Source organism: Mustela lutreola, chromosome 9, assembly GCF_030435805.1.
Source record: "Mustela lutreola isolate mMusLut2 chromosome 9, mMusLut2.pri, whole genome shotgun sequence".
NCBI lineage: Eukaryota > Metazoa > Chordata > Mammalia > Carnivora > Mustelidae > Mustela > Mustela lutreola.
In genome coordinates this window covers 122978615-122998205 of record NC_081298.1, presented here as the reverse complement: position 1 = coordinate 122998205, position 19591 = coordinate 122978615, and the positions used below count along the sequence as shown (strand labels likewise).

General features: G+C 39.8%; 1 protein-coding gene across 4 annotated transcripts in view; it reads left to right on the top strand.

The window, feature by feature from the left end:
• The window catches only part of CLIP4 (CAP-Gly domain containing linker protein family member 4), a 92256-nt gene that overhangs the window by 69343 nt on the left and 3322 nt on the right, over positions 1-19591 (top strand). For 3 of the 4 annotated variants that reach the window (XM_059188717.1, XM_059188714.1, XM_059188716.1), the window contains exons 15-16: positions 5456-5528; positions 10709-10834. In XM_059188717.1, coding sequence (XP_059044700.1) covers positions 5456-5528; positions 10709-10834 — 199 coding nt within the window. Of the gene's footprint in view, positions 1-5455; positions 5529-10708; positions 10835-13311; positions 16754-19591 lie in introns of those variants that run through there. The other variant, XM_059188718.1, reaches the window with a different exon arrangement.

Sequence of the window (19591 nt, the reverse complement as noted above, 5' to 3'; positions counted from 1 at the left end):
TAAATTTAATTGTTGGTTATTTTGTTAGTGTTCTATTAAAAGATACTGTTCATTCTATACTTGATGGATATTTGTGACACATTTGTTTTTTTACTGTTAATAACTAGATTATTGCACACATTTGCCAAGGTTTCTCTAGGATTGCACGAGTCAGGGGCCACCCAGATCTTCAGCCTCCCTGCGTAATGGCAGACTATTCGCAGAGCACCTGCCCGTGAGCAGTGACTCTGCAGCTCCTTATCTCACCAACCTTAGTCCTGTTTAGAAGTCTTTGCCCATCTAATGGATTTAAATTCTACCTTTTGGTTTTAATTTGCATTTTTCAGATTATAAATGAGGTGGAGCCTCATTTTTTTCATGTTGATGGGCCATATGCATTTTCTCTTTTATGACATACCTGTTCAAGTCTCTTGCCCAGTTTTCTTTTGGTTGGCTTTTCTTGTTAATTTGTAGGTTTCTATATACATTTTGGACACTAATACTTTGCCAGTCTTGTGTGTTGTGAATATCTTGCTTGCCTGGTTTTTGACTTATCTTTTGCGTTCTCCCGCCCCCACCACCTGTTTGGTGTCTTTTGATAAGCAGATATTTAAAAGTTTTAAGTAGTCAAAATAGCCAACCACTGGGAGGCCTGGGTGGGTTAAGCATCTGCCTTCTGCTCAGGCCATGATCCCAGGGTCCTGGGATTGAGTCTTGCATCAGGTTCCTTGCTCAGTGGGGAGCCTGCTTCTCCCTCTGCCTGCCTCTCTTTCTCTCTGACAAATAAATAAAATCTTTAAAAAAAATAGCAAACCATTATGTTCTTCATGTTTTATCTTAGGAAATCTTTTCCTAAAACAGACCTCACACAGATATTTTCCTATATTGCTTTCTAAAAGTTTTGTTTTGTATTTTTGCTTTTCATATTTATCAGTTCACCTGGAATTGATTTTGTGTATAGTGAGGGTCTGATTTCATTTTTTTCCCATAGGATAACCGTCTGTGTAAGAGTGATTTATATAACTAGCCCTTAAATACTTTGTTGAGGTTAATTTTATGGCTTGTGGGTTTTCACCATTCTAATACACATTCTAATGTACTGTGTAGTACCATCTAGCTGTTGTTTCCATTTGAAATTCCCTGATGATGTATGATGTCATATTAGTTTGCTAAAGCTAGCATAACAAAGTACCAGAGATCATGTGGCTTAAGCAAAGGAATTACTCTCTCAAAATTCTGGACGCCAGAAGTCCAAGATCAACGTGTTGGCAGGGTTGGTTTCTTCTAAGGCTCTTGTTTTGCCTTGTAGATGGGGGTCTTTCTCTCATATCTTAACAAAGTCTTTTTCTGCCTATGTGTCTGTGTTTTAATCTCTTCTTTGAAGGACACCAGTCATCTTGGATTAGGACTGACCTATTTCATCTGATTATAACATAATTGCCACTTTAAAGGCCTTGTCTCCAAATACAGTCGAATTCTGAGGTACTGGGGATTAGGACTTTAATGGGGGCACAATTCAGTTCATAATAGAAGTTGAAGATCTTTGCACATATTTTCCATCTGTCCGTTTTCTTTGGTGAATTATTCTTCCTGGTCTTTTGCTCATTTTAAAATTTGTGTGTTCATTGTTTTCTCATTATCAAGTTTTAATTCTTTAAAAATTTTTTTCTTATTATTGAGTTTTAAGCAGGTTTTTGTTGTTGTTGTTGTTGTATATTTTGAATCCTAGACCTTTATCAGAATGTGTTTTGGAAATATTTTCTCTAGTCTGTAGCTTGTCTTTGCATTGCCTTAACGGTCTATTGCAGAGCAGAAGTCTTTAATTTTAGCAAACTCCAGGGTATCTTTTTTTTTTTTTTTTCTTCCATGAATTGTGCTTTTGGTGCTATATCTGTAATGTCATCATTGAACTCAAGGTCATCCTGTGTTTCTCCTGTGTTATCTTTTTAGTAGTTTACAGTTTTGTATTTTCCATGTAGATCACTTGTTCAAGGAGTTAATTTTTGTGAAAGGTGTAAAGTTTGTGTTTGGATTTTTTTTTTTTGCATATTTTAGGGCTATTTGTTGAAGTCTATCTTTCTCCCTTGAAGTGCGTCTGCTCTTTTGTCAGAGATCAGCTGACTACATTGTGTGGATCTATTTCTGGGCTTTCGGTTCTGTTCCATTGCTCTTGTTATCTTTCATTAATACCATTTTGTCTTAACGGCTATAGCTTTATAGTGATTCTTCAGGTTTCTTCTTGATCTTCCTCAGTGTTATGCTAGTTTTTCTGGGCTTTTTGCCTCTTCATACAAACTTCCCAAATAGTTGGTTTCTATAAAATAATTTTTTGGGATTTTGATTGGGATTGCCTTGATTGTATAGATCAAATGGGGGAAGAACTAATGTCTTCACAATTTTGAGTCTTCCTATCCGTGAACATGGAATACTGATTTATCTTACTTGATTTCTTTCATCAGAGTTTTATAGTTTTTCTCATACAGATTTTACACGTCTTACTAGATTTATACCAATATATTTCATTTTTTGATGCTAATGTAAATGGTATTGCTTTTTAAATAATTCTTTTTACCTTCTATCAGCTTTCTTTTGGCGAAGTATTTGCTTAACATATCTTTTTCTATCAGTTGTCTTGTAACTTTTCTATATCCTTGTGTTTTTGAAATATTTTCTAAATAGAATATGATTGGATTTCACTTCTTTAAGAAAATACGATTTGACAATGTTTGCCTTTAACCCCAGAGTTTCACCTATTTATGTTTATTGTAAGAACCCATGTCTTTGGATTTATTTATGCTATTTATTTGCTATTTTTACAATTTTTTTTATACTTGTGGCTTACTTTTATTCTAGTTTTATTCCTACCCCTTCTTGTTCTTACTCCATTCTTCTCTACTTGAATGAAAGTTATACGGTATGAACATACTTCTTAATATTTATTGTAGGTACTTTGACATACATACTTAGCAAATTCTAAAGCTAATCATCATGTGTACTCTTTCCCATGTGATAGAAAATCCTTAGAAGCTAGGTTATTCAACTTCTATTTAATTTCCCCCACAAGTTTTGCATTATTATAACAGTTTTTATATAATTAATAACCAATATTTAATTTGCTCACATTTTTACCAGTGTCTTTAGTCCTTAATCTTCAGAATTAATCTTCAGAACTTCAGAGATCATTCTGTTCCTACCACATTTGTATACGTGTGTGTGGGTGTGTGGATGTATTTGTGTGTATAAATATTTTAAAGATTTATGTATTTATTTGAGAGAGAGAGAGAGCAAGTGAGCACAGAGGGAGAGGGAGAAGGAGAAGCAGAAGCAGATTCCCCACTGAGTAGGGAACCTGATGTGGGGCTTGATTTCAGGACCCGGGAATCATGATCTGAGCCAAAGAAGCTTAACCAAATGAACCACCCATGTGCCCCTACCACATGTATATTTTTAAAAATTTATTTTAGAAAGGGTCTGTCTCTCAGTTTTTCTCTTTTCTAATGATAGATTTACTGGGTAAAACTAACGGTGAAAATTTGAGTTGGAAAGATGTTTTCTCCCTGTACATTAACAATATAATTTTATTATTTTCTGTATTGCATCACTTTTTTGAGACATCTGCTATGAGTCTGCCTAACCTATACTTTTGTAGGTGATTTATCTTTCTTTTTGACAGCCATTAAAGGTCTTCTCTATTTCCTTAGTGTTGTATAGTTTCACTATGATGTTGTCTAGATGTTGTTTGTTTTTCCTGTTTGTTATCATGGGTCTTCCTGGATCTGGGAATTAATATCTTTGATTAATTCTGTAAAACTCTTGTCTGTATACTTAAAATATTTCTCCTTTATTAATCTCTTTATTATCTCCTTCAGACACTCTGATGACTAGTGTCCTAGACTTCCTCACTTTCCCTTGCATCTCTTGTATTTTTCACCTTGGTCTTTTTGGATTGTATTCTAGACATCTTCAGCTCTATCTTCATGTTTCCTGATTCTTTCTTCAATGATGTTTATTCTGCTGTTTAACCCAGCCACCAAATTTTTAGTTAGAAAATTTTCATTTCTTTTTTCCTTTTTACAAATATGTTTTGTAGTTACTTATTATCACTTGTTATTTCCCTCATATTTCTAAGTCTTCCTTTTATCTTTTTAAACATCTTAAATATTGTTATCTTTTACATTAAGTAATTCCATACCTGAAGTCTTTGTGAGCCTAACTTATGATTCTGCCCATCTGTTTTTGTGAGCCTAACTCACGGTACCTTCTTTCCTTGTGGATTTTGTAATTTATTATTGTGAGATGCTTATTCTACTCAGAATTTAATGTACAGGAATTCTTTGAGGCCTGAGTTGATGCCTCCAGAGAAGATTGTGTTTACTTCTGCCAGTTACTCCTAGAGGTACTGCCAACCTGGGACTACTTTAACTTATATTCCCTGCAATTTTTTTTAAATTTCATAGATAAAATGAATTTGACTTATGATCGCAAATTTTGAAGGGAGAAAAATCTTGCCACCTTCTAAGCATTAAGTTTGACACAGCCACTTTATTTTGTTTTGTTGGAATGGTGTTTCATTCTGTTTCTCACTTAACTTACATTGCGGGTGAGCTGGTTGGGATCCTCATTTTAAAAAGGAGTCTTGTGCTAGAGTCCCCCTTTTGTTAGGCCCAGATTTTATTCCTTTCCCACCTCCTGTGCAGCCAGAGTTCTCTAGAATTTAATGGCAATCCTGTGATACAAGTTGATAGATTGCTCTGGTGCTTGGTTACTTCTCATGGGTTGTCTTTTTGGTTGGTGGTGTCTTTGAAATTGTGCCTTGTACCCGCTCAAATATATATATATATATATATATATATATATATATATATAATGGTTGTTTAAAATTATACTCACTTCAGTCAGGAGATTGATTCAGCACATCTGCTCTGCCATAACTTTCCAGAACTGGAAATCTTACTCTTTTTTAGAAACATCTTTTTAAAAATGTACCTTTCATGAAATCTTTTTATTTCTTTTAAATGACTCTGTCATTTGCGAATGCCAAGAATCATAAACTCTGAAATTAATGTTCAATATTTTATAAATGGCATATTTAGTAATAGCGTTTTTAAGCTATTTTTATTCTCTCTTTCATAGGATTTATCAAGATTATAATATTTGAGAATAAAAAGATTCAACTTTATCAGTCTCTAATTTAGTTTTATTTGGTTTTCAAGAAATTTTATAATAACCTCCAAATGGAATGTCATGATCTTAACTTATTTATACATATACATTGTTTGATGAGAAAGATAAAAATTTGTCAAAAAATCCAAACTTCTATTATATTTTGTATGTACTTACTTTCTTTGCTTTCTTTTTCCAGAGAAACACTTGATAAAATAGAACACCTATAGAGAAATGATAGATGATAACTTTTAATGAGGACTGCAAATTTATGATTTATTTTTCCTCTTTTGACCTTAACTTTGGCATTTAGGTTTTAGGAGAAGTTTCAGTACGACTTCTGCTTCTTCCCAAAAAGAGATTAACAGAAGAAATGCTTTTGCCAAGTGAGTATTAATAAGATGTAGAAAAACACTTTTCAAGATGAATATGACAGGATTCTGTGAAGGAAGAAAGTAGATTTGTACCTTTTGAGCTGCTCAGTAGAATTTTAGCACTTTGGAGAAAAGGTGTGATGAGTGCATTGAGCTGAGTCTTCCCTCCTTCCCCCGCAAAAACTCAATTAAAAATGTCACTGGTGACTAACAGTAGTATGCTGCATATATTTTCAGAGAGATTTAGTACCATTAATAAGAGGTGGAGGGATTTACCTTTCGTGTTATTATTGAATAGGGTGGATTGATTTTAAACTGTTTACTTCATTAGTGGGAGATTTGATTTAATATTTTCAGCATCACATGGAAGAAATGTCAGGTCTGTTTGCATAAAGTTATGTTAGTATTCTTTTAAATAATATTCCCACTTCCTTTTGTAGAATATACTGCTCAAAATGCCTTTTTGGTTGTTGTTTCTTTATAGAATCTTTTCTTTTCTTTTTCTTTTATATATTTCCCTCAGACCCACTTTACTCCCCCTGATATTTTTCTGACAATTTTGAAAATTTTTATTTTTAGAGAAACACGAGGCTCTTCTAGATTGATTGGATAAAGGAGTTCTTTTTTTTTTTTTAATGTATTTTTATTTTTTTAATTTAAATTTTTTCTAGTTAATCTAAGGGCTAATGCCGAGGGCTGTGGAGGGGTGGGTGGGAAAGGGAAACAGGACTAGCTGAGGAGGAAGGCCACATCCTTGCTTATGTGTGGCGCTCTGGAAGCCGCTAGCAGGTGGAGCCCAGGCGCGGGAACCGGGCTGTCAGCTGAGCAGCAGGAAGGCAGTTTTTATCATCTGGTAAGAAGTCACTCGAGGTGTCACAAGGATCTGAAATTTCACTTGCCATCCCTGTTCGTCCTAAGACGCTGCTAGGTACTGTTTAGCTGTGTTGGCTAGGGGTATTGTTTTCATTTTTTTTCTTTCCTCCAAACTTTCACCAGTTTCGAGAGTGTTAAAATTGGTCTCCTCGCTTGAGTAGCTGAGCATGTTCAGGGCAGTGACTCTCTGTTCCAGTTTCTTGAAGATATCCAAGACTTCTTAGGCAGAATGGAATAAATACCAAGAAGAGACCATGGGCATATGAGGGACCCGGGGTGGGGGCCAGTGTCAGCGGTCTTGAGCGATGCTGGGGGTGGGGGAGCACGAGGTCCAGGGAACCAAGGGAAGGAGGAGAAATCTGAACCATGGGGATTATGCAACAGGTATGGATCATCTGCTGACCTGAGGAAAATGTGAGGACCTTCTCTTTATTTTCTATAAAAATCAAAGAAATGTAGCTTTACTGGTACTTGTATAGATTGAGACTCTGGTACCTGTTTTAAAAAAAGAAAAAAAAAAAGAAATAAACTAGTACCTGTTTATTGAATGTATAAAATCAATTTTAAAAATAATTGATTTCTGTTTATAGAGTATGAGACTGAAATGTTTGGTGGCTGCCGTTCTAAGGAACAAGAGGGCGTTGGCAGGTATCAGGAGAGCTGTCTGTGACCTTGGGCTAGTGCAGACATGAGAGTGACAGCTGGCCATCTGCCAGGGGCACAGAGAGGATCGGGTACTGTACTGTGACTAGGCTGGAAACCTGATGCATTATGAAGACTGAGTTGAAAAATAAGTACATTGAGATTCCCCACACACTACCATCTTCTTGTTTGCTCTTATGGAAATAAGTGATACTTCCAGAAGAAACATGGAAAATGTAGCGGTATGGAAATGCTGGGGGAGGAAACTGGAAAGGTTCGTGCAAAGGACCTGCCTGCCCCACATGAAAGAGGACGTGAGGAAATGGGGACAGGGTCTGGTTTTCCATGTCATGTGTCGAGATGACCGTGATGAACCCATTTCATTCAGAGGACAACATGATGGCAGGCGGCTTGACGCAGGTCGCCTGTCTTCAGAATTCTATGTGTATCTAATGCCAAGGGTAGGGGTAGAGAGAGAGGGGGCTTGGAATCTGAACGGGGCACCACAGCGCCCTGGTTGTCCTGAGGAGTCCGTCCTCTCCCACCTGGCATCCGGCCTGCGTCTGGGTCCCGTTGCCACACGCAGCCTGGTCCTCACCAGCTTCTCTCCACTCCTGCCCATGCCGTCACCGCGCGTCCCGGCTGTGGAGTCCAGCCTGTTGACACGGTTCACACGATCAGCTCAAATTCGAATGTCTTGAGGCAGAACTCCCAATCCGGTTCGCTGTGTATTCCGTGAGATCACACCATGCATTTGCATTCATTGTGCCTTGAAGCTTCTCGATTCTCAAACACGACGAAATCCACATTCGTTGGCGCAGCACGTGAGGGCCACCTGCGTGCACGCTCCTGTCTGCGTCCCCTGGCTTCGCACTCACCAGCGAGGCTGATGTGTCACTTCCTCAAGGAAGGCTCTTCCCTGGCCGTTAGGGGAGGCTGGAGGGCCTCCTGTCTCTGTGCTCCCGCACCGCGCGCGGTCAGTACCGTGGCACTGATGACGGTTTACTGAGTATTACACACAAATCTAGAACCTCGCCCCAGCCGTTTCATGCATGGTCAGTTAATGTTTTTTAGTAAGTAGCTCCTAAATGTACTATAATTCCAAGTTTCTCTCTTCCCTGAGCTTTTAGAGCTATTAGACGTAACTGGAATCAGATCATTCTTATTTAATGTTAACTCCTCACCCAAACCATGAATTTTTGGTTCAGACCTTGAATTCATTTATGACTTATTTCTCTGAAAACTTTTTTTGATTATGAAAGCTGATTGTACAAAATTGAAAAATTATTAAAAAACCTAAGTGCAGATAAAGATCATCTGTAATTTTTATCACCTAAATGGAACTATCACTTCCATTTTGGTATATACTCTCCCATTTTTTTTTCCTAAAGCATGTATCTGAATTTTAAACCAAATTGGACAAATCATACTCTCCATACCCTCTGAAAGCTTTTTCCCTTATTAAATCCTGTAATCTTTAACAATTTTCCTTGGTGTGGCTTTTGCAGTATTTTAAAAGACTGTCTTGTGATATGGAAACATTTTTATGGTGGTAATTAGTGAAAAAAAATCATAATTTAACGAACAGTAGATGCCAGACTTTTCATACATGTGTCTGGTTTCCCTCCCTTCCCACCTGTGTGTGTGTGTGTGTGCGCGCTTGTGTGTTCAGGTAGATATCCGGTCTATTTCCTTCTGGTTCTTTCCTGTTTTCTAAGGTATGTATTTAGCTGTTAAATTTACTTAGAAATTATTTTAACATACAGTGACTGGTAAGAATCATATTCTTTTCCCCTAGATGATTTTTACAGCACTCCTAGTTGAATGTTCACTCCTGTCCCTACTGATTTGAAGTTTCCTTTTTCAATCACATGAGAAAAAAAAAAAAAAGTATGCGTATTTCTCTAAGGTATCTTTTCTGTGTCACACAGAAGTACATTCTTGTGCCAGAGCCGCATTGTTTTAGTTGCAATGACTTTAGAACTTAACATGCTGGCAATGTAAATCTTTGCGGTGTTAGTTTCCAGTTTTGTCTTAATTACTAACACCCATCTGTGGCTGTAAGCGCCTGGCCTCTTTGTGCTTGTTACCGCCTTGTATGGGAGCCCCGTCTGTCCTCTTCGCCATCTCTCTGATCGGAGGCAAATAGCTTCATTTTTTTTTATTCTCAAATTCATCTTCCATTTGAAAGGAGATAATATCACGGCAGTGGCTTGGGTAAGGTTGGAGAAGATAATGGATGGAGAGTTCCTGGCACATAGTAGGTGCTCAGGAAATGATACACAGCATCATTTTAATGAGAAACTTAGAGTGATTTGTGAGGTTGCAAACTATCCCTCTGGGGGGTGAATTCAGGGAGAATTGACACAACTATGTTTCTATCCAGGAGCAAAGCTCGGATATTTTTCTTTTGTGTTTCTCAGTAAAGGTTTGTGCTTTTCCCAGCAGGTATTAAGTATTCTTTGTTAACCTTTTCATCATATGTGTACATTTGTGACAAATAATACTTTTTTTCCATTATGTTTTCTAACTAGAATTCTGTCACGTGTTGGCAAATGTGGCTTGGGACAAATCTTTGGACCTCAATTTTCTTACCCATGAAATTAGGTCTTCTTTCTTACAGGGTCATTAATGGAAGGAAATGAGACGTTGTGTGTGATAGTGTGTTAGGAAACCCAGACGGTAGGATGCACTAGAGGATCTGTAGGACCTGGTTTCTTCCCAGCACTCTGTGGTTTCGGTAGTAGGTTCTGCCTTGTCTCTGCAGTGGGGACGGGGAGGAGGTTTGTTTTGGAGGAGAGGTGCCATGCGGATGGAGTGTGCAAGGCTGCGGTGGTGGTGATTTGGGGAAGTCTTAGGTCACAGAGGACAGCCGGTTTCAGGCCCAGCGACTTGGCAGTGACCGTGAGGAGCACTGGGGCAGTATCGCCTGAGGCCCTGGATCACTTCCCGTGTGGGAGCTCAGTGGTTTTGTCCTCAGGTCAGGTTGGTGGCGGGTGCCAGGAGGCAGTACATTCTAAAGAACATTTTGCAGAGAAAAGAGGAAGAGTCCTGCTCCTGGGAACTAAGCTCCTCCTCCCTGTTAGTGGCTGGGAGGGGCCTAAAGCCTGAGGTGTGGCTGGAGTTCATTCAGAAATGACGTATATAAACTTATTTTATAAAGTTATAGATGAGCAGTTTCTAAACATTGTTTTTCAGGTAAATGATATTTAAAAAGTGAACAGAAGTTCATTTTAATTTACCTCAGCCCTAACACTGCATTTTTTTTTTTTTTTTTTTTTTTGCTTTGATAATTGAGTGCATTTAAACAGCTTATAAGTGTATTTTTTCTAGTGGCTGTTTTACAAAGTAAAACATAAAGTAAAGATAGTGTGTGTGTGTGTGTGTGTGTGTGTGTGTGTGTGTGTGTGTGTTTAGAAATTGCTAGTGAAGTCTTCAATCCAGATTAGGGTACTATTAAAATAACCAAGAGAGAAAAGTCGTTTCAAATGTTGAACCAAAGTATATCCTAACATCGCTGTTTGGAATAGAAACAGTGCGGGTGTGAACACAGAGCGCTTTGTTTGTTTTACGAGTGAGTTGCGAGCCGCGGGTGGGGGGGTTGGGGGGGCAGGAATGGGACGCGTGGCCCGTGTTGCTCCCCTGCTGACGAGGCCCCTCGCTCTTCCCTCCGCCAGATCGAAACCCGCCCTGCGCCGCAGCTGGAGCAGCGCCACCAGCGCCGGGAGCCTGGAAGGGAGCGTGAAGCTGCACGAGGGCTCCCAGGTCCTCCTCACCAGCTCGAACGAGATGGGGACCGTTAGGTACGTGGGCCCCACTGACTTTGCTTCTGGGATCTGGCTCGGACTCGAGCTGCGAAGTGCCAAGGGGAGAAACGACGGAGCAGTGGGCGACACGCGCTATTTCACCTGTAAGCCAAACCACGGGGTCTTAGTTAGGCCCAGCAGAGTGACCTATCGGGGAATAAATGGTTCAAAGCTTGTGGATGAGAACTGTTGAGTTCCACTTCTAGCATATTCGGGGAGCTCATATACACATGTAAAATAAAGAGTCCACGGCCAATGGTTTATTTAGCCCATTATTTTAGATTTGAAAGTAGAGCTAGTCTCCTAAAAATAACCGTTATAACAATTCAGACAGACTCCTTTAGAAAGCTAGAAATCTGAACTGTGGGTACCATGGTTCTCTTAAGACAAGTTCAAACTAAATATTTTTAAGAGCTTTTAAAAAGCTTTAGAGCCAAGAAAATTCTGAGACTTAGGGGAAAAAATAACACGTGCCATTAGGTAACCAACTGATGTTGCTTACTCTTTCGTTTTTGCACATAATATTGGGTTTTTCATAGGCTGTCATTTTAAGAGTTTTCACAAGCTTTGGTTAACATATGACCTTCACATACCTTTTCCTGTCCAGTATTCTTAGAGTTTTTCTTTCGGTACTAGTAATACAGTAGAAGAGCGGCTCTGTGATTCATGTATTTTTTATATTTTTTGGTGTGAAATGACCTGCCCTTTCAGGAATGCCTCATGAGAGACGTTAAAACCCTGGAGTCGGGTGGGCCTTTGAGGCTCTTCGGCTGAGCCTCTCAGCCATTGCCAGAGAGAGAAACGGAAGCACTAGAGCAGTCCTTCTCCTGCCCGGGTCTCTCACTAGCTGATTAACAGAGCTCGGAATCGAATGGTGGTCTCCTGACCCTGGGGCTTGTGCTCTCTCCTCTATACACAGTATGTAATCACAGAGTTTTCTTCCGAGCTGGCAGTTGCCTCATCTGAATGAACTACAAAACCCCCTCATTAGGTTTAAGAATTCAAGTCATAATTGGAATATTTTTGCACATACTTGTCTAAATCCTTATTGGACATATCTATAAAACACACACGAAGCACTTTCAGAACATAATGCACTTTCATCTTTGCGGAGGATTTGCCATTATTTCTTCCTGTGATATGAAAAACATTTAGAAAACTTATATTTAAGAGAAGAGAGTAAATTGAGATGTGTTAGGAAGAATCTAATAGTTACTCATTTTTAAATGTTTATGATTTCTCAATGTTTTTGGTTCTATTCATAAGACTGGAGTTGTGTTTGCTATCTCTGCTGTTTTTGTATTTTCCGTTGTTGTGGAATTCAGCCTGTTACAAAGCTACAGAACTGTATCATGCTTTTGTATTTCTTTTTGAGCACACATTAAGAAACTGGTCTTCAAAACAGAGTGATATAATGTAAACCATTTGTGTGTGCTATGTATTGACGTTTATGTCCTATATGTGTAAAGATTTATCTTTTATTGTAGATATTTAGCCTTTAAACTACACAGAAATATCAAAACAATTTACTTTAAAAGATTGAAAGTATCCTTTAGAACGGGAGCTCGCTTTGTGCTTAGAAATAATATGTTGAACTATTTTGCAATATACTATTTAAAATCTAAATTCTGTTGCTTTGCTGCCTTTTTAAAAAGAAGTGTGGTATTTCAAATATTGCCAGAGCTATTTTCCTGATATACATTTGTGAAGTATGGCTGCTTTATAATTAAGGAATATTTTTATTGATCGAAGAAAATGCCTGTATTGCAATTCAAAAGTAAACTTATTTTATTACACAGCTTATTTCTTTAAAACTCTATTTATACCTTAATATGAAATTCATGCCTACTCTGAACTTGGATATCCATAATTCTTCCTGTTAAATATGAAACACTCCCAGAAACAGTAACACCAACTCTAAGGTCAGGGAAACAGTTGTTCTCGTAGTTAGACTAGGGTCATTAAATCCAAGTAATGTGTATGTTTACATATACTACACATACAGATTAGGTGTTTTCATTTGTGTTTTGCTTATTAAATGTCATTCTCAGTTCAGTTCTTGAGCATCAATAAAAAAGGGAAGCTGTTTCGGTTTTGGAATGTTATCTTGTCGTCACACTCCCTGATCTCCCCTTCTCTCAGTAACTCAGAGAGCTTAACTTTTTTGTCTCACCACGATGACTCGGATTTGTCCTTTCCCTCTGGAGCCTTAAAAAGTATCATGCTTTCTACTCAACAAATGAAGTTGTGTTTTTAGCCACCCTCCTGCTATCCCATTTTGATGGACAAAGAGCCATTTAAGAGAAGGAGAATGGGTTTCTAGAGTTTTCTAAAATTGTTTCACTTTTTTAAAAATACCAGTGGGATTGCATTTGTTAATTTAGTGCAAAATAAACTATTTTGAATTTAGATTTAAAAAAACATATAAATAATGACCTATATTCTACTACAAAGCTTTCATTTTTTTATTTTAGGGTGATTTGGTCGGAATATTATTAAGTGCTTCAAAGTGTTCAGGTGCAGGTATTTGCTGACTCTGAACTCTGAGACCTTGCAGTCTTGGTCTGAGACGCTGGCACCCTCCTCTCCAGAACCGTGTACCAGCCTCCTCACGTGTGATTTTTCTTCTTGGTATTTGCCATCCTTGGTCATGTTAGACTTCTTGCTTCTTATTTTTCTCCTCTCTCACTCGATGGAGGGAGGGATTTGACTAATTCATTGCTTTATCCCTGACACCTGGAGTAATACGGGCACCAAGTAGATGCTCAGGGAATGCTTGCGGAATGACCGGGGGCCGTGAAGGCCATTGAAAGTAGGGAGATTAGCTAGCTAGCTTCAGACAGGCGGCCTCAAGAGACCAGGCCCTGGGACAGGTAATTGTGCTGGACAAGGAAGGTTAGAATCGTGGGAGTCTAACTTGCAGAGAAAGAAGGATGCTCAGGCTGATAAGAGAAGGGGAGGGAAGAACAGCAGGGTCACCGGAGGCACCTGCCTGTGTGCTTTCCCTGGGACGGCTTTGAATTTCTGTTCTGGTGGGACCGTAACTCCGAGAACGTCTTCCTATGTAAGGTCGAATACTGAGGAGTGTGCGCAGCGTTGGTCTCTGGGGCCAAACATTTTTATTTCAGAGTTTCATTTTGGGCCTTTGTCCACTTAGAACATGTGATAATATTACTTAAGCCACATTGACGAATGGCTAGAGACCCAAGGTGTTAAGAATCTTTCTTAATTAAGAAATGAATCTGGTAATTGTAACTACTCACTGGACAGTTTTTATCTAAATGTTCGACTCTGAGACATACTGTGTATCACCACATTGCAAGCCAATAGAATTTATTTTTTATTTTTCTTCATGCCCTGTGCTTTGCTGTACTTAAACAAATACAGTAGTTAATACGAAACTCACAACGTCACATATATTTTCAGTAATTATTTAACAATATCCCTTGATACATCGGCTGTTATTTACAGTGTCACATTCAAGCTGCTTGAATATACAACAGACAGTTGCTAATGATGCTTGTAGGCCGAACAAGTTAAATAGGACATGTTAAGATTTTATTATAAGCAGAATATTATCCCTTTCCATAGGCAAAAAGGATTTCCTTTACCAAAATTTTTGCTAATGCTCCTTTTCACAGGAGCGGCGGGGGTGGGGGGTGGAAGCACATGCATAGGAATTATGGTCGGTGAGCACGCGTTACAGACGGGGCTGCATCTTCATTATGCTCTGCAGGAATGACGCCGAGTTTCTGCTTACGGCCTCTCCCTTGCAAAGAGGGGTACCAAGAGGTATGGGAGCCCCACCCCATCTTGTTCCTTTAGACTGTCTTACAGTGAAGAGAATTTTCACGATACAGCAGCAACAAGTTTCAACATTTTCATCATTTCCTACCCAGGGAAGTGTAGGGGTCACAGTTGGGGTACAGGAGACTGTGGAGATCTGAGTTATATTAGCAAAGGTGTTTCTAGGTGTTTAAATTGAGGCCCTTCGCTTAAAATAAAATCTGTTCCTAAAGATGACTAGTGTCATTTTAAAAATGCCCACAAATCTGGCATAAATTCAGCTCTAAAATCCTAAATGAACCCAGGCAGACAAATTTGTTATTCCTGTAGGTATGACTATTTACCTGCATGCAGGTCCCTGCGGGCTTTCTTGTCTAGAGGCGTGTGGTCTCAGGATTGGGCATTCTATCAAAGTTGGTAGAACTGGGTAGAGGGAATGGAACAGGGAGTCTCAGAAATCTACTTGTCCTGCACTGAAATGGAATGTTAGGCATTTCTAACATGTAGGAAGTGTAGACACCCAGAAGCTGCAACCTCCGAGCCAGTCCCCTAGAGCCCACGGTCTTCCGGCAGAGCTCAGGCTGGCTTTACTCAAGCTAGACTTACCTCCTGGAGGACGGAACTCACTGTTCCTCACCTGACAAGTCAAATCAGCCTGACAAAGAAATGAATCATGGTAAAGTCATGCACAAAGCTTCCAGCATTCTCTTCCTACTTTTTCTAATATGACTTCTGAGATTCAGCTTAAATCTCGGTCCACAGTGTTCCAGATACTGACTGTTCCTCACAGTTCTCATCATGAAGGATAGGGGTCACTCTCCAGCATCTCTGGCAAAAAAAAAAAAAAAAAAAAAAAAAAAAGTCCTAAGGTGGATCTTCAAATGAATTTCAGTTGTCACAAAAAGTCCCATATTGATGGCAGGGCAAATGGATTTTGCATTAGAGACAACAGAGAAGACTAAAGTGTCAAACTTCAGTCCCCTTCACTGAACCTGCTAAAAAAAAGTGAGTTTCTAAAAATAATTCCAGTAGATTATACATATGAGTTTAAAAAGTTATAATTTTCTCAAGTGCTCTTTCCCTTTTCTTGAAGGGAATAGAGTTTAGGGAATAAAGAAATCACAGGAAGTTCCAGGGCACCTCACTTCACGCTGCCTGTTGTGTGACCGAGGAGAATTCGGGTGATGTTCTGCATGTTTCCTGCCTTGTATGAAACTTCACTAGCTGCTCACTGGTGCACACGTGAGCTAGAAGAATCTGTCTTTAGTATCACTCTATTTCTTCTGGGAACTGTGAAATACTCCATAAATCTTATTTGGAATAACGCAAACAGGCTTACGTTTTTAAAATTTTTTCTCTAGTATTAGGAGTACTAACATGTAGAAAATTTGCAGGCAAGTCTTCACAATCTTATCTTTTGGTGGGATATCTGAATGGGCTTTCTTTGAGGATTCCCTATTTCTAGGTCCACTCTAAAGCTCTATTATTTACAACATGTTCAAAAAATTGCCATCCAGTTGCTGTGAGTGTGTCTGTAAACCTGAAAAGAGGGCTTCTCTCTAGTCTGTGTAGCTGGGGGAGAGGAATCCTGTTATGAATGAATTCCTTATCATAATGGCACCGTGACACCTGCCGAGGGATGCCCGGCTCTGCAGACACCTCCTGTTCTCAAACTGGTCACTCATTCTGGGCTTTGTATCTGGCTCTGGGAATGGAGACTGCCCATTGATGGACTGGAAGTGCATCTGACCTGTTGTGAAATGTCAGGCGTGGAAAACCTTCCAGAGATAAGTTTTATTGTTCTACTTTGCCAATAAGTCTGCAATTGTAGCAGACATAAAAAAGAGAAATGAGTGTTACGCACCGAAGGCGTGAAGGTCATTCAATTCTCTTCGTCCTGCAGCTTTTCCTGCTTTCGGGAAACCACCCCATTAACTTTTTTGCTGTGTTAATAACTTTATGATTTGTTAAAGAGATCTTTGAATAGAATAAACGGAGAACTGATACTAAACTTCTTTCTGGTTTCTTTCTGTATAAAGACTATAACTTGGCTCACTGGGCTGATGCACTGAATTAATCAGCTTTGGCTCTAAATGTACGGAGAATCAAGAGTCCAGGTGCCTAGATCAAGGAAAAGAACACACCTGCAGGGGCACCCGGGTGGCTCAGTGGGTTAAGCCTCTGCCTTCAGCTCAGGTCATGATCTCAGGGTCCTAGGATCGAGCCCCGCATCGGCCTCTGTGCAGCAGGGAACCTGCTTCCCCCCTCTGTCTGCCTGCCTCTCTGCCTACTTGTGAGCTCTCTGTGAAATAAATAAATAACATCTTTAAACACACACACACAATCACACACACACACACATGCAGCCCCACACCAGTCCTGCCGGAATTTGCCTTACGCAGAGGAAAAGTCTCCTAGAATCACTGACCTCAGAGCTGGAAGGAGCTTTGAGACCAGACGGTCAGTGTTGTGAATTAAGAAAGCAGAGCCTTCCCGGAACTTGCTGCAGTCACTGGGGCGTGGGTTCTTGAAGTCTAGCTACCTGCCGAGCAGTGCTAAGCTATCCACGGTTTTCTAATCAGCCAAAGTTTTGTCCGTCTGATATTCATCTCTATCAGCAAATATTATCTCTAGAACATAAATATTCTAGAGGCTGAGGCTTCGAGGGAGTTCCTTTAAGATAAGACTGCCTTTCAACCTCCTACCAGCTGCCATGTGCCTACAAACACGCATGTGAGCGATGGCAGGATAAATAATTGTAATTGCTTCCGAGGAGGCAGGAGCCATGGTGGACGGCTGGAGTTGGGAGAGACCTGGCGAGTATGGAGCAGAGGCATCCGTGCAGTGGACATGGGGCCAGCAATGCACGTGGATTTTGGTGTTTCTGAGCCTTCTGAGGTTGGCCTGGTAGAGCCATCATTACAGGGAAGGGTAGCATACCCGTTTAACGTGAACTGAATACCGAAGAGGGGGAGGTCATCGGTATAGATTTGTGGTTCTAGTTCATACTTCTCCTCCCCAGCATTGCTTGGAATATTCTGTTCTACACTGAGCTTTTCCAATGTTTCCAAGTTAAGTGAGAGCTAAAAACAAGCTTTGTACTTGAGTTGCTCATTAAAAATTAAATACACCTACTCAGAATACGAAAGGAAAACAGAATCTTACCAGAAGCCTTACTGTTTGTTCTCAATAATTCTCTTTTATTTTAGGGCATCCTGTGGAGGATTACGGGAATGTTGGGTTTTGTTTTGCATGTTCGCCCAACATGGGGAACCATCTGCTGCAGTGAACTTAGGAAAGTCAAATTGTATGCTCTTTGGGGACCCATTTAAAAAGGCATTAGCTAAAGACAGATTGACAACACACTTCATATGGTTTTATGAGTCTTGTCATGGGGAGCCTGTTATCAAGGGTAGTCTGAATTCATATGCTTCTTGATTTTAGGTCTCTGAAGCTCATGTGAATATGAATCCTGCTATTATTGGAGAGAAATCTATTAAACCAGCCTGATCATGTAGAATTTCTTAGTGGAGTAAAGTTAACCTGTAGTTATATAATAAGTTATAGCTAGAGAGTTTGCCAAGTTTGTCATCTTATACGAAGATGCCAGAATTTTTTTTTTTTAATTACTCAGGCTGATAAAATAACTTCCTTTCTGTGATGTTTATTTTTAACATTAAACAGTTCTAAGTGTGGTAGAGTCTTTACATTCTTTTGAGCTGAGAAGGACTGGGGGCCAGGAGGGTTCTTGCTCCTGTGATTACACGAGTGACAGATGCAATCCAATATGGCGCCACCGGGAGAACCCAGAGGCCCAGAGCGGTGGGTGCAAGAACTCTCACTGAGCTTTGGTGGTAGAGAGGCAGGGACGCTGAGGCACATTCTGAACTTTGAAATTCTCCCCCATGCCCAGCCTGAGTCACTTGGGAGTTGAAGGGATGTACGAGGGAGGACTTGTGTTTAGACACAGTTTGTAATCAGCCTGAGGGGCCGTGAGGACGGGAAGCCATTTTCCCCATTGTACATGGAGACACGGGGACAGCCAGGACTGATACCCCAAGGAGAGCCGGGACTCCCAACCTAACTGGTGGGAGAGAATCCAGTCTTTTGACCAGTGAGTAGATCATAGTCTTTAAGAAAAATTAAGCTTGTTTTCCTGCCCTTTTGAAATGTGCTGTGATTTTGAGGTGCCACATATTAAACTGGTCATTCCCTTAGAAATCTTCCGTTTCCCAGGGGTAGGGCTGTGCACGTGTGATGAGCTTCCTTACATACATGAACCATAAATCATTATTCTAGCTTATGGTTTCATCAACATGGCTTCTATAAACTCTAATTGTGCCTGTTTGGGCTCTAGGTAGGACTCTTCTCTCAGCGTTAATAAGTCAGAGAATCCACAGCATCTACATGAATTGCCACAGCCACATGGGTAGGGTGTGACCGAGTGGCCAGCGGTCCAGGTTAATGGCCTGGCAATACCTAGGGCTTCCAGCGAATTAAATGAAACATCTTGAGGTCATGATATTTCAGTATGGAGTTGTTTATTTACTTATCCATGTACACAGGCTTTGAAGACTTGACTATCATTTACATGAAAATTGATACCAATGAAGACAATTAGAATCAGCAAATCAAACTCAGTGGTAGTAAGGCACAACCTGAAAATGTAATGGATTTGTAGTTTTTAAGAAGAGGAAGGGATACGATCCCCCCTCTCCATTAATGACAATAAAGAGTTGGCTACTTTGCCGGGTAGCATGCTCCCTGTTTAACTGGTTACTGGTGTTAAACGGATATAAAATGAAACGGTTCTTCTCAGTTCTTGTCAGTTCTTCTGTCATCGACCTTTAGGAGAGTGTCTCTCGATGCATTGTTCGTGGGCCCGCTAGTGGTTTATGAATTAGAATTATGTTTATATAATTAGATTATTTACTTTTGCTCCTGGCAAGGGCCAAAACTTCGCTGATA